The sequence below is a fragment of the Eptatretus burgeri genome, chromosome 10, assembly GCF_056783735.1.
Source record: "Eptatretus burgeri isolate ZD-2024b chromosome 10, Ebu_testis_v1, whole genome shotgun sequence".
Lineage (NCBI taxonomy): Eukaryota > Metazoa > Chordata > Myxini > Myxiniformes > Myxinidae > Eptatretus > Eptatretus burgeri.
The window spans coordinates 43,453,111-43,468,754 of NC_140970.1; the positions used below are offsets into that span (position 1 = coordinate 43,453,111).

The window sequence follows — 15,644 nt, forward strand, 5'->3', positions numbered from 1 at the left end:
TGTGTGAATGCTCACCTGCTCATTGCGTCCTCTTCCCTAAATTGAACTGCCATAATTGAGTTCGGAATATAGTTGGTTCTTAATAACCGATAAAAGAATCGGATCCGGCGGAGCCTGGCGATATACACTGCTCGGCAAATCGCAAACGAAGCGAGCTGCTTAGTGGCTCGTTTCCAAGCAGGACCCGTCGAGGTGTAAATCCCCGGCATTTCTGTCTACGCGCATAATTAGGTAAATCGACAATTCGGCGATCGGACCCTGTCGCGCGCGGACAGAATAGCTGGCTGATTTTCGGTGTGATTAAAGATACACCCGCAGCTGGATTTTGGCGTTGATCTGAAAGCTGCGACTAGGTTTGCCTGTTCGGTGGGCGAGAGTGGCCGCCATTGGCTAGAAGCGGTCGCCCGCACGCCGACGGGCAGGAAACCACAACAACACTATATATATATATATATATATATATATATATATATATATATATATATATATATATATATATATATATATATATATATATATATATATATATATATACACATATACATATACATATATATATATATACATATACATATACACAAGCCGGTAGGTGACATGGGTGGTCGCTACATAATTGCATACTAGTCATACAGTTTTTGACGGAGCGGGCTGAAAAACTTTTGACAAAGAGGTTGATTATAGATCGCATAAAAGACTGGAAGCCGATTTTTGAAAAAAATTATTTTTTTATGATTTTTAAAAAATTTCAAAGTCCCGTTGCTCGGCAACGGTGGTGTCCATAGCAACGGTGCTCAAAAGCATACAAATAGATCCTGGTATGCTTACCTGCCAAGTTTCATCAAAATAGGTTGACTCCTCTGGCCTCCAGGGATGTCCATTACATACAAACAAACATACAAGCCGGAAGGCAACATGGGTGGTCGCTACATAATTGCATACTAGTCATACAGTTTTTGATGGATCGGGCTGAAATTTTTTGACTGCCCGATTTTTTGACTAAACTGTCATGCCGTTCACAGGCAGGGTGTTTCATCAATGTGTGAGCCGTCCTTCAGATGGACGTCCCATCTGCCAGGATTCGTTGGTGGATGTTAAAGATCCCATGATGTCCTTTGCGAAGAGGAGGTGATCTATCGCCGGCAGCATGGCAAAATTTCAAATTCTTGCCCTAACCAGCAGAGGGCATTGCATCAGCAACACAGCCGTGCCCTCAGCCAATGAGGCTACCGCACAACCTTGTGCTGCATACGTACGAAGAAGAAGAAACTTGTTTATTTCATACAGAGCTCTGTATCATTGCAAGACCAAGATCTTCCTCAATGGAGAGACATGATCTTTTTTTGAGTTTAAGCAAACACTGGTTGCTTGGTGTGGTCTGTGTTCTTCATTCTTTAACTGTTTTCGATCATTTGGTTAAAACCACCAATATGACTTTCACAAAGAGGCCTGCCTTGCCTGCCAGCTTGTCATGTGTCACCAAAGGCATTCTGGGGAACTGTGTGAAGAACATAGATGCCCAGAGGAATGCACACTTGCTCAATGGTGGGAAAGGAAGCATTCAACCCAAACCCCTGACAACCTAAACCCCAATATGTGAGGTCCTACTGAGACAAACTCAGGTCATTCGAGTCATAGTCCAGTGTTTACCATTACACCATGGATCTACCTGACCATTGCATGAGACTGGGTGTATCGCATTTAGATTTTAACATGTTAAGTAATGGGGTGAGGAAAGGTGGGGGGGGGGGCGGGGACTGAGGAATGAAAAATCATTTTCAGTTACTCATAACATGCAAAATCAAAACAGGAAGAAATATATTTTTGGGGGTCAGAAGGGAGGGGGTGAGTAAGAGTGAAGAGTAACCCCACCCCACCCCCACCTATTTATTATTACAGTTTTGATAGTTATGCATGTTGTCAATTGACAAAAACAAAACTTCCATTCCTGCATCACACCATTATTGCCATGTTTAAATCGAGAATTGACAGTTGCCATTCCCCACCATTCACATACAAATGAGGCAATTATCAAATGCTTACTTAGTCTCAGCATATGCACGATTCAGTTATGAATTCCCCACTCAGACCTGAGTCTCGACTTCGTGCAAAACCACCAAAAGTTGGTCAGTGCGTCTTGTTTGAGAATGAGTAATTCGGTAATTATTACGGTGAGCAGGTGTAGAATGCAGTAGTGAAAGTGTAAAATCAAAGGAATTACCTTCGGAGACAAAGGATCAATCGGGAGTTCTTGATTCTCTGCAGCTCTGCGACTGGCTGCCTTACGGGTCTGCATGGCTGTTCCAACTCTTTCAGTTGAAAATCAGAAAAGGAAAAAAAGGTAACAAAAGATTACATCAAATGCAATTCACAACCACCCACATCCCATGCAGTACTGAGCAGAGGGTACCTGCACCCCAGCACAGCGCCAAGTGGTGGGTACCTGCACCCCGGTGTGACATAGAGCGTACGGTGTCTGCACCCAAACGCAGCACCGAGAGTGTATTGTACAGTACCTGCATCCAAAAGCTAAGCCTGGTATTGGCTTCGTGGTTAGGGTGGTGGGCTTGGGATCTTAGGATCCCGAGTTCAAATCCCAATTATCTGTTTAATTAATACCAGGTGGGGTTGACTCTGCCTATCATCGTTCCGAGGTTGGCAAAATGAGTGCCAGCTTGCTGGTATCCTGTGTCAGAGTGGCAACCTGTCCAGGTTTGTGCCCAAGAGCCAAGGAGACTGCTGAAGCAGCAACAACGCTCTGCACAGATTATGGTCCCAATGGATGGATGGATTGCTTGCTTGGGTTCTTAGGGTCCTGAGTTTGAGCCCCGTTTGTCGCTGAATTAACACCAGGTGTGGTTGACTCAACCTGTCATCTTCTGAGGTCAGCAGAATGAGTACCAGGTGTACTGTTTTAGGGGCACAACATCAACAGTGTAGTCATGCCCAAACAAAATGATAGCTACCTGGCAGCCAAGTTGCCGTACACAACAAGATCCCAAAGCTGCACAGAGTGCGTACGGCAAATGCACCCTGACGTGGCACCAAGCACATGCAGTACCTGCACCCCAATGTGGCAACAAGTGTACACGATACCTGCACCCCGACGCGGCACCGAGCGTACCGCATATCCATCCCTACACGGCACCGAGAGTGTATTGTACCAGGACCAAGACAACCTACAGTATCTACGTATTGACACGGCACTGAGAGTGCATAATGCCTGCACCCTGACAAGTTATGATACCTGCACCCTGACTCAACAAAATATGATAAAATAAAATAAAATAAATAAAAACTTGTTGCAGCCCAACGATTAGAATCAACCAATGGATTACAAGCTTCCAGGAAGACAGCTGTATTTTAAGGTGTGTTAACAACATGGACCATTTTAAACAACAGGTGCTCTCTATCAGCACCATTACTTTCCATGATATAAATCTTTACAGTGCAGCCTGGCTCAATAAATACTGCACTTTAAAATACAGTGCCTATAGAAAGTATACACCCCCTTTCAAAATTATAACCTTCTGTTACCTTATCGCCTCAAATTAAATTTCATCAAATCAGACTTTTGCCACCTTTATATACACATCGTAACCCACAAGTTCCAAATAAAAAAATAAAAAAAAATCTACAAATTTCAGATAATTAATTAAAAACACAAAACAACAATATCTTGGTTGGATAAGTGTCCACCTTTGCACGGCACAGAAAAGGCGGTGCACCCTGACGCGGCTAAAATCTATTCCTTAACCCTGAGTTAATACTTGGTGGAAGCACCTGTGACAGCAATTACAGCTGCAAGTCTGCTGCGAGGGATAGGTCTCTCCCAACTTTGCACACCTTCCATCCATCCATCCATCCATCCATCCATTAGGACCATACTCTGTACAAAACTGTTCAAGCTCAGTCAAGTTGTACCCTGACTGTTGAAGGACAGCAAATTTCAAGTCATGCCACAGATTTTTGATTGGATTTCGGTCAAGGCTCTGACTGGGCCACTCAAGGACATGCATGTTTTTGTTCCTTAGCCAATCCAGTGTCGCTTTGGCTGTGTGCTTCAGGTCGTCATGCTTAAAGGTGAACTTCTGTCCCAATTTCAGCTGTCTAGCAGAGGGCAGCTTTTCCTCCAGGATTTACCTGCATTTTGCTCCATCCAGCAAAAACAGTCAGTACGACGTAGGATTACAAATCTCACCCTCACCATGTCTCTCCGGCAGGACCATCTGGGAACCCCCCCTCCCCTATCGAATTTCTCAACAATCCCCTTGAAGAAATCCCTTCATTCAAGGCTTTTGGATCTCACTATCTGCCACAATCTTTTCTGGGAAAGCCACATCTCCAAGCTGGTCTTCAAAGCCAGTCACAAACTCGGCATCCCACATGGTGCAAAGTCCTTCCTTGGCACACCTGAGCTTCTAACCACTTGCAAAGCTTTCCTCCACAGGCTGATAGAGTACTGCTTGCTCCCCCCGATGTGGTGGTGCTCATGCCTCACATAACTTTAACTTCCTTCACCTTCAGTGTGGAGGTAATTATCAGAATCACGACAGTTTAACGCAGGTGGAGTCCAATTAACTTGTGCAATTTTGAAGGGAATTGGTTACACTTGAGCAAATTACCTCCGTCACTGAAGATGAAGGAGGTTATGTTTTCATCCCTCTGTCAGTTTGTTTGTGTGCAGGATATCTCAAAAAGTTGTGGACGGATCCAGATGAACTTTTGTGGACAGATTCAGTGTGTGACAAGGACGAACCGATTTGATTTTGATGAAGATACGGATATGGCCACTCGACTTTTTAAGTGATTCTTCACCATTGAGAGATTGGGCCAAAAACGATGTAGTACGATATAGCATGATATTTAACCTCCGCCATCGATGATGGACGGAGGTTACCGTTTTCACCCGTCTGTTTGTTTGTTTGTTTGTGAACAGTATTACGGAAAAACTCCTGTACAGATTTCGACGAAACTTGGTGGGGGGATTAGGTATGGTCCAAGGATCATGCCATTAGATTTTGGACTTGGTCTAAAGTCCAATATGGCCGCTATGGCGGGCATTTTGAAAAAAAATATTTGAATTTTTGTTTTTGCATTTCTACATGTTTAAAGTGATTTCCAACAAAAAATAAATAAATTTGTTAGAGAAAAAAAAAAATTGCAACTTTTTTTCAAAAAAAATTTCGATTTTATTTGAAAAATATTTGAATTTTTTTTTTTTGCATTTCTACATGTTTTAAGTGATTTCCAACCCCAAAAAAATTGTTAGAGAGAAAAAAAAAATTTGCAACTTTTTTTTTTTCAAAAAACATTTCGATTTAATCTTTTTGGCATTTCTACATGCGCATCAATCTAGTTTAGTTTATTCAATCGTGGTTCAGTAGAGTCTGATCCGTTTTAGCCTACAATGAATAGGATATCAGGTTCACTTAAGTGACCCAGCAGTATTGGCGGCGGAGGTTTTGCACTCTACCGAGTGCTCCCCCTCTCGTTCAAAAATGTAATGGGCTCGATATGTTCTCCTGGATCAGGCATTACAGGGCATAGGTAGTGCTCCACCAAGTGCCCTTCGAGTTTACAAATGCTATTATAAAAGGTGGGTGGACACTTATCCAACCAAGATATTTTAGTTTTGTATTCCCAATTCATATTCTGAAATTTGTAGAATTTGTTTTTCACTTAAAAAGTTGTGGGTTACGACATGTAAATAAAGGTGAAAAAAAAAGTCTAATTTAATGGAATTTAATTCCAGGCTACAAGGCAACAAAAGGTGAGAAGTTTTGAAAGGGTGTGTGGACTTTCTATAAGAACTGGAGAAACATTAAAACATCCTGTATGAATGATGTTTTGGTGCAATAACTGAACGTTTTTTTTTTTTTATGGTAGTCTATGTTCAAACAATTCACAAAAAATAAATGTTCAAGCAAGTAAACAATTATTAAAGATGCAGGTCATCAATGGGTTCATCTTGCCTGTGTAATATCCTCAACGTATTACCTTAACCTATGATTTTACGAATCTTCAAGTACTTACCCCATTCTTACCATCAGCTATCATTTCCCTTGTCGGAGGAAGAGGTTATTGCATTTGGGTCCATTTGCTTGTTATTTGGTGAAAATTTTTTTTTGCCAAGTCTGTTGGTCTGTTGCACAATTTTTGGCCACAGTTTTCAAGCAATCGTTCTGAATTTTTTTTTTGTGTATGCAGTTGACCGGCCAAGGACAGCAGCACTCAATTTTGGTGGAAATCCGAATCCGGAAGCGGATGTGAGAATTTTTAATAAGTGATTCTTCACCATTGAGAAATTAGGCCAAAAACGATATAAAGTGTAATATCTCAAAAGATTATGGATGGATTCTGTAGAAACTTTGTGGACCGGTTGGGTGTGTCAAAAGGACTATGGCCTGTCGCAGCTAAGTGGGAGCCACCCTGTTCCAATGCTTGTATTTAAAGAACAGTAAATAAACACAACTATGAGTAAACTAGCCTTCTTGAAACCCTCACAGTCAGAGCATTGGAAAATCTATTAAAAAAAAAAAATGTATACTTTAATGACCGTCAGATGTCAGGATCCTAAGATTCATGTACGTTAAATGCTATCAACTGAAAAAGCAGTCATATTTCCAGTTTCGTTTTTAGATTTTCGGATGTTGTTTAATGTATCTGATAATCGTCATTGGAACTTGGTTTTGAAAAGTTTATTTCAACAGAAAGAGTGAACTTTCCTTTCCAGAACATATTACAGTTTGGAAATCGATCAAAAATTGGCTGAGTGGCGTGTGATAGAGTGAAATTTATCCTAGTTTCATTTTGAATGCCTATTCAGGGATGAAAAAATAAAAGTGCCTGTGCTATTCTGTGAAGTGTGCTGAAAGTGGCTGAGATGAGGCTCATTTTACCAACAACAACCATATTATCTAATTTTACAAATATTATAGACATATTTTGATTAAATACCGCTCAGTGACCACGCGTTTCAAAATTTCAAATTTGTCCGCCATCAAGTGACAATCAATATTATACACAATACAATTTTACCTGAATCATTGAATTTAAAATCTCTTACCCAAAATGATACATTTCTGTCATGACCTTCTTTGCAGGAAAAAAAATACAGGTTTGCCTCAATCTCCCTCAACAGTTAAAAGGGAGATTTTTTTCTTGTCCGCCATTACGCGACGATTATGGAATTCTGGAATTATTGCTGAAATATTGAGGTGAGTGAATGTTTTAAGTATTTGGACATTAAAATAGATAAAATAGATGAATCAGACTGACTTCACAAGTCTATGAGCAATAATGCTAAAATATTTATCTGACAACCATTTGGAGGGAAGAAAATTTAATTTTTTATTCATGTCCATCGAGAAATATGAAAATTTGCCAAAATTTGATACTATCGTGTCGCGACATCCTGGCCTAACAAGTGGAACGGATTGTCATAGTAAGTGTCCATGATATTTAAATGTTTATCAGTCTGGTTCCTTTCCTGAGTTGTGTTTGTCTGAATTGATAAACTGTTTTTTGCCTTGTGTTCCATATATGCTCCAGTTTATGGAATAGTTAATGATTTGATAATTTCATGAAGTTCATTTTTGGTCAGTTTTGGAACGAAGTGGCTCTCACTTAGCTGCGACAGGCCCCAATTGATTCTTTACCATTGAGATTCCAATCTGGATACGAGAATATTTTTTAAGCGATTCTTTACCATTGAGAGATCGAGCCAAAATTACATGTAGCATGATATCTCTAAAATTGTGGACGAGTTATTACAAAACTTGGCGGATGAGTTGGTTGGGTCATAAGAACAAGCTAATTCGATTTTGGGTTAGGTCCGGATTCAGGTCTGGCCTATCAGTGGGATACAAAACGTAAATTGTTCAGTCTGGCGCAGTAAGCCTGGTGTTGGCTTAGTGGTTAGGGTGGCGGCTTGGGATCCTAGGGTCCTGAGTTCAAGCCCTGTTGGCCGCTGAATTGAAACACACCAGGAGGTTGACTCAGCCTGTCATCCTTCTGAGGTCGGCAAAATGAGCACCAGTGCACTGGTAAGGGGGACACTGCATTAGCGGTATAGCCACGTCCCAACCAATGATGCAACCAGCAGCCACAGGCTGCACTCGATAGAGGGAGAGAGTCTCGCGGAGGTATGTGCTCTCCCAAGTGCCCTTCCGTTTCGCCGAGTGTCGCTCTTTGAATGATTTTTCATTTGTGTATCCGCACAGAACTTTGTTTTTCTCCGCAACCGCTTGTTAGATCAAGATGAAATTTTCACCAGAGGAGTGACTCCTCATGCAGAATGTTTGAATGACAATTGTGATGTCACAAGTCAAGTGGTATGTCAGCCATGTTGGAAAAACAGAAAAACTTTGGACCTCTGCATCTCTGAAACCACACCGAGGAGAAAATTGAAACTCGGCACATAGCAAGTACTCCTGATGGAAAATGAGTGCGATTTTTTTTTTAAATGACATCACAGGTGCCTTCGTTGTGACGTCATAATTGCATATGCAAAACGCGACATCTGATGAGTATGAAAAATTGAGTCATCTGGGGATAAAATTGTCCACAGAAAAAACAATTGATGACGTCATCGGTCATGCGATTGGGCAACCATATTCTTTTAAAAATAAAACCTTCAAAAATCTTCTCTGAAGTGACTGAACAGATAGAGGTGAAACTTTACACATGACCACCTATCCCTGAGGAAAAAAAAAATGTTCACACATATGATGTCACAGGTCATATGGTCTGGCAGCCATATTTGATTGAGCAAAAATCTTTAAATTAACAAATAAAATTAAAAAAAATTCTCTTGAACAGCTTAATCAATCGACACGAAGTTTCACAATTATAATCTCGTAGTGATGGGGAATACAGGCTTTAAATTTCAACCTGATCAGACGCATGATGTGGCAGCCAGAATTACACAATTTGGTCCCGAGTTCTTAGGACTTACTATGGACCCAAGTTCGAGCCCTGTCGGCTGCTGAATTAATACCAGGTGGGGTTGACTCAGCCAGTCATCCTTCCGAGGTCGGCGACATAAGCACCACGGTACTATGCTAACGAATAATGCAACGTGTGTCTGTGTGTGTCTGCGCATGTGTCTGTGTCCCATTATTCACTGGTTCGTGGAGCCAACTCCCTATGCCTGTAGTGTTCTCATGCCCCTCCCTCCAATCCTTCAAATCTGGTGCCCACAGTCACCTCATGCTTTCTCCTCAGTATACCCATACTCTCATGGACCCCTCAGGTGTGATACTACTTTAACTACTGTTAAAGAGGTTCTAATCTATTCGAACCTTTTCATGAAAGCGAAGAAAACCAGCTAACATGCTTATCGGAAGGATGGCGTGCTCTACGATGCAGCACCCCCTAACTGATAATGCACACAGACACCATTTTTAAAAATAATGCGAAGTCTGGATCCGACTCGGGAATCGAACCCGACTCGATAAATCTCAATGGCTCGCTCGCTACCAATAGTCACAGTCAGTGACAAAGTGACACGGATGACGAAACGCCTCGAACCTTCCGTCAGGGTGACGACTGTGCCGGTTACATGGGAACCACCACAAGATCCCGGAAAGACCGTCGGAGGACGTTACACGTGTCCGTCTCGTTGTAGTGCACCATTAAACGTCTTCTTACCTCACGGCAGGGCAGGGCAGGGCAGGGCAGGGCAGGGCAGGGCAGGGCAGGGCAGGGCAGGGCAATCCCTCGCCGGGACACGATCCCGCTCGGGTGCAGCTAACAGGACGTGACGTCAAGACACCTTCGCTGGTCGCTCGCGATTTGCTCAAAGCCCCGATGACGTCAGGTTATTAAGCTCCGCCCAGTTCACAAATCTTTCCTTCCATTTGAAGTTGAATATCAGATTTTCCCCTCTTTCGTTCGATCTGTAAACACTTCTCTTATTAAAGAACTTTGGCATGAATGTTCCAGATCGTTCAGACGGATTTTTAAAGAATGCAATACCGAACGTGGAAAACGTGCAAAATTAACATTCAGGAAGTAAGATGTTTATTAAATCGAAAATCGTGTATAAAATGAATCCCATCTTGGTTGGCATCGATCGGAACATTTGTGTTATATATATTTTTATTTTCTCATTTGTTTGGAAATGCTACCTGTCCGATATTCAAGTCACTTGACCCTGTATGGAGCGCATCGCGTTTGACTCCTTTTAATGGTGTATATACTTCTTTCTGTTGGTTCGATTAGAGCATTATTTTTTTTTAAACAAAAACATTTTAAGCCCATATTCACCAAAATGGTGGAGTAAAAGTCAAATAGTCGGAACGTATTTTGGATTGTATAAATAAATCGCATCAATTAAAAAAGAAAAGTAAATGAACAGGCAAACAGACATACACCGCCTAATAGGTTGCTTTCAACTTCTCTCTTAAAACTGCCAACTCAAGAAAGTAGGCATAGGAAGAGGGTTAAATAAAGAGAATGCCATGAAGAAAGCAACTATAGGATAACTTAATTAACCATATTACGAACCACGTGGATAATATAGGCCTACTTAATAAAAGTCTCCACACTGATTCGTCGGCCTTGTGGTTGCACAGGACGACATCCCGCGTCTGGGAGGTCGGGAGGTTAAACCCCGGCCAAGTCATACCGAAGACTTTAAAAACGGTGCACGTGCTGCCTCCTTGCTTGACACTCAGCATTAAAAAAAAAGAAAAAGATAAGAGCATCGACAACAACCATAGGTTGGCAACCGTTGCGCGGGTTCAACGGTCCCTCATGGCCCTCGCATTGAAGTTTCCTTGTTAGAGAACCCGTTACTGCCATCACATTCGATTACACTTTATATCATGAACTTTTTCCCCCACCCTATTTAATTAATCTACGTGGGCTGTGCAGACACATACACTGAAACACAAGGGCCTGCTCTTTTCGAAAGACACGGCTATGGTTTTAAAGTGCACAAGTTTAATGCAGGACAGATTGGCAGAAGAGCCAGGCAGCTTTTATTCCGTTTCCATCCTTTAGTTGTGGGGGGTAGGGGGGTGTTCCGAGATGCAGCACCCCCCCGCCACCACCTCTTCGGATTCGATTCCGGGTGGAAGAGGAAGAAAGGTGAGCAGGCCGCAAATCGAACAACTCTTATTGGCTCTCTGTGCACCGATTCCGCACTTCATCCCTCCGGTGTGAAATCCAAAGCACAGAGGGTAATTATTGGTATCACTCAAGAGGATATAATAGCCTGGTGTTGGCTTAGTGGTTCGGGTGGTGGCTTGGGATCCCAGGGTGGTTCGGGTGGTGGCTTGGGATCCCAGGGTCCTGAGTTCAACTCCGTTGGCTGCTGAATTAACACCAGGGGGTTGACTCAGCCTGTCATCCTTCCGAGGTCGGCGAAGTGAGTACCAGTGTACTGGTCCCGGTGTATGCCCCGGTTAGAATAGGTGTACCATATCCCTGTGTGTCGTAAGAGGCGACCAGGGTTGGCATCAGGAAGGGCATCCAGCCATAAAAAACATTGCCTCAAGAAAAAGCCCAACCCCTGCACAGCAGGGAAAAATGGCTGTAAAAACGGTCATTTTTTTATTACCACTCAAGAGGATGCGCAGTACTTCCAAACAAATTGGACAAAGTGTTCTCCCGCTTCAGTATCTCGGTCTTGCCATAATCCACTCGCCCTACTCGATCATTTGCCCTTCAAGGCATGAGCAACAACTCAAGGTAGCACACATTGATCCAGCCATCCCTCCCGACTGCCCACCTCCACTCCTTCACTCATGTATGACATCCAAAAATCTATCCCTCGTTGTTTCGCATGCAGCTTGTGGATGCTGGTTGCATCATTTTTTGGAAGCACCGTTATACCGCTGATGCAGTGCCCCTGTTACCAGTAAGCTGACACTCATTTTGCCGACCTGGGAAGGATGACGGTCATGGTCAACCCCTGGTGTTAATTCAACGGTAAAAAACCAGGGGCTCAAACTCAAGACCCTAAAATCTTAAGCTAACCACCTTAACTGTTAAACCAATACCAGGCTTAAGCTATCCCTTCTGCTCACACCACTCCTTTGGTGCCTTCTGGTTATCCACATTCACCCAACAATTCATCCTTACCACTCACCTCCACTCTTTTTCCTGATCGGTGGAATCCCCTCCCTGAGTCGGTCTCCAATCACGTTCTTGTATCCCTTTTCATAAAGCAATCCATCTCCAACTCGTGCAATAACCTCTCCTCCACCACCCCACCGGCAGGCACACTTGTGCCCTTCTATATACTGGAATCGGCTTCCTTCGTCCATCACGCGACCTCCCCCTCCCCTCCTAAACGGTTGTGAAGAAATTCCCCAAACTTGGCATAGTTATGATCACCACGTGGCAAGAAGATGCACGAGCGGTATCATTTTGGCCCCGCTCCCTAGGGCAGGGTCAAAAGGTCAAAAACCAAAAAATGCACAAACGGGCACATTTTAAAACTGCAAGGGCACTGGGTAGAGCGCATACCTCCACCAGGGAGATCAGTTCAGGTTTTGTATCCCACTGATGGGTCGAATCTGGATTCGGAGCTGAACTAAAATTTAATCTGCTTGTTTTGTCACCTCGCCAAATCATCCACCAAGTTTCGTCCGAATCCATCCACAACTTTGAGATATTTTGTTCACAAACAAGCAGACAGACAGACAGACAGACAGACAGACAGACAGACAGACGTGAAAACATATCCTCCATCCACTTTTGTTGGAGGAGGTAACGAGAACAGCACTCGGCCTATGCAATCAAGATGAGGAAACCTATGAAATATGTAACGATTTCTGGGAATTTACCCCCAGGAGGTGGGGACTTGAGGTCACAGGGGTCAAACCGTGGAAATGTTTTCAACTCAAAATTTTGTATTGGTTCATTCCCGGGATGGCTTAAGCACTCAAGCAAGCACTCCATTCGGAACCGTCGGTAAGGAACGGCTGGTTTGGCTACCTGCTTGGTAACTGAGCACACACCTGGTGGAACTTTTTTTGCCATCATTCAACTTTGCTTGAAGTGGGAAGCGTAGGGATTTGTTATGGTGTGCTATCGAATTTGCTCTCGTTTAGATTTTTTTATCCAAGAATCAACAATTCTTTTCATGCCGACATGATTACAAACAGGACAGCTATGTCATGTCGACAGCCAAGTTAACAAGTACAAAGAAATACAGGCAGGACGGCCAGACTTAAAACCCACAAAACAAGCACATCTCATTATCTGATGGCCTGCAATCATGTGCAAGTCAAAGCAATAGTTCCCTGCATCAACATAATGGCTTCAGCTCCTGGGGTCTCCACTCACCACACTTGCCCCAGCAAGTGTTCACCTTTTCCGTACAAAATGTAGGTTTGTGGAATTAGCAATGTCGTGGAGGATAAGAAAGGAGAGGCAAGGGTTGGTGTGCAGATAATTAAGGGGGATAGAAACGATCACCCGGTGGTGGTGGAAGATGACAGGAGAAATTGGGGTGTGTCACCATCGTGAAACCCTGGAGGGAAGAGTGTGTGCGATTGTATCGAGTTAGGGAGGGGTTCCACAGGTGAGAGAAAGGATCAAGAGGAGTGGAGGTGAGCAGTAAGCCTGGATTTTAAAAAGTTAACGAGGCAGTTATGGGAAGAACATGTACGTCCTGAGTGAGCTGGTGAAAGGTGTTGGGTTGAAAGAGCTTGGGAAGCAAGACCGGGTGGGGGGGGGGGGGTGCAACATTAAACAGAACCCGGTAACCTGACAAGTCCTGTACCTCTGCTTCTTTGTGGGACATGCTAATGATGTTGAGAGCCCTCAATTACACAGCATACAGCAGATGCAGGTGTGCAGCGGAGGCACGAGACCAGAAGGAAGCGTACTGCGAGTTGTACTCTGATGAGCTACAAACAAAGGCCTTGTAGACTGAGTTTAGATTTACCAAGGAAGGTCTTGGGGTTGGTGTGCAGAGATACCCAGTCTGAGGTTGGCCTTGGTGTTCAGCTTTGATATCATTTGTCGGCTGCCAAGGAAAGGGCGTGACCGATGGTGAGACACAGAAGTTCAAGGGGGTTAGCTTATTCCAGTTGCTGATCAAAGAGGTAGACACACAAGGTGAGAACATGAGACTTGCCTCGCTTAGAGAGAAATTGCATCCTCAAAATCTTTAAAGGAACCCTCATCTTCTCAGATTAGAGCTACATCATCATGCTTTTATAGACATTACTCTCATCGACGTCAGGCAGGAGGGGTGGCAGGCTAATTTAGCTGTTCCAGGGTTTGTTTCTACAATTAGCATCGCCAAGTTTTAATGGTACCTCAGAGTTTCTTAGACCCCCCCCTCCCCCAACGAAATTGCCCTGTCTAGATAGCCTAGAGACATCACACCCCTCCAAGTTAAAGGTCAACATTAACTGACGGTCTGAAAAAATAAATAAATAAATAAATAAAACGCGGTTTTTTTTGCCAATGTAGAATATATCAGACCGCTCGACCTTCCAAGATGTTCTTGCATCATAAGTGTACCTGCACTGATGCCGTGCACCTGATATTTGGTTAGTGTCCTTGACCTGTTTTCAGATTGCGACAATTAAATAAAAACACCTTGTTGATCATAACTTGAATAATTTTCCTCCGATTTTCGTGACATTCGGTTTTATAGATAGATCGTCGATTGAGACACATTTTCTTAATTTACACTCTATCCCTAAATTAGCCTGGTGTTGGTGTAGTGGTTAGAGTAGCGGCTTGGGATCCAAAAGGTCCTGAGTTCAAGCCCCGTTGGGCCACTGAATTAATACACCAGGGGGTTGACTCAGCCTGTCATCCTTCCGAGGTCGGCGAAGTGAGTACCAGTGTACTGGGCCCGGTGTATACCCCGGTTAAAATAGGTGTACCATATCCCTGTGTCGTAAGAGGCGACCAGGGTTGCGTCAGGAAGGGCATCCGGCGTAAAACCTTTGCCAAATCATAATGGATGATCCGCTGTGGCGACCCCTAACGGGAGCAGCTGAAAGAAGAAGAAGACACTCTATCCCTAAATGGTGAAGGTCAAGGTCATGTCGTGGTCCGAAAAGAGTACGGCCGTCATTGGATCGCGTGGAGGCTTACTCTTGGCGATTGCTTTGTGATTGCAGGTATCCATCTAGTTTTCATTGAATTTGAATAAATGGTTTAAATTAAATAACTATGATGAATATATAAAATAATCCGGTACCAACAACCTCCCAAGTGCACTCATCAAAACAAACCATCAAATGACGTCGGTGGCATGGTGCCAGCCGAGTTCAGTGGATGTTACTGTGCAAGCCAAAAATAAAAATAATACATGATACAAAACTAGAACGGCACTTGGTGAAGTGCAAACCTCCGCCAGACTGAACAGTTTACGTTTTGTATCCCACCGATTGGCTGGATCTGCATCCGGACCTTGACCTTAACCAAAATCAAATCGCCTCGTTCTTGTCACTTACCCAACTCATCCACCAAGTTTTGTCATAACCAGTCCACAATGTTTTGAAATATGTTTTACTGTATATCATTTTTTTGGCCCCATCCCATCTCTCAATGGTGAAGGATCACTTTTAAAAAATTTCAGATCTAGATCTTCACCAAAATTGAATCAATGCATCCTTGGCACGTACACAACCTCTCCGCTAAATTTCATGCAAATCCGTTCACAA

The 15,644-nt window shown here is 43.3% G+C and overlaps 1 protein-coding gene across 3 annotated transcripts in view; it reads right to left on the reverse strand.

Annotated features, from left to right (window-relative positions):
* The window catches only part of SLC33A1 (solute carrier family 33 member 1), a 61,209-nt gene extending 48,989 nt beyond the window's left edge, over positions 1-12,220 (reverse strand). Inside the window, exons 1-2 of one of the 3 annotated variants that reach the window (XM_085898050.1) lie at positions 12,098-12,220; positions 2,219-2,306 (exon numbers count right to left, since the gene is read on the reverse strand). In XM_085898050.1, the coding sequence (XP_085754176.1) occupies positions 2,219-2,293 (75 nt within the window). In that variant the 5' untranslated portion in view covers positions 2,294-2,306; positions 12,098-12,220. Of the gene's footprint in view, positions 1-2,218; positions 2,307-9,531; positions 9,777-12,097 lie in introns of those variants that run through there. The other 2 variants (XM_085898048.1, XM_085898049.1) reach the window with 2 other exon arrangements.
* Positions 12,221-15,644: the final 3,424 nt, after the last annotated feature.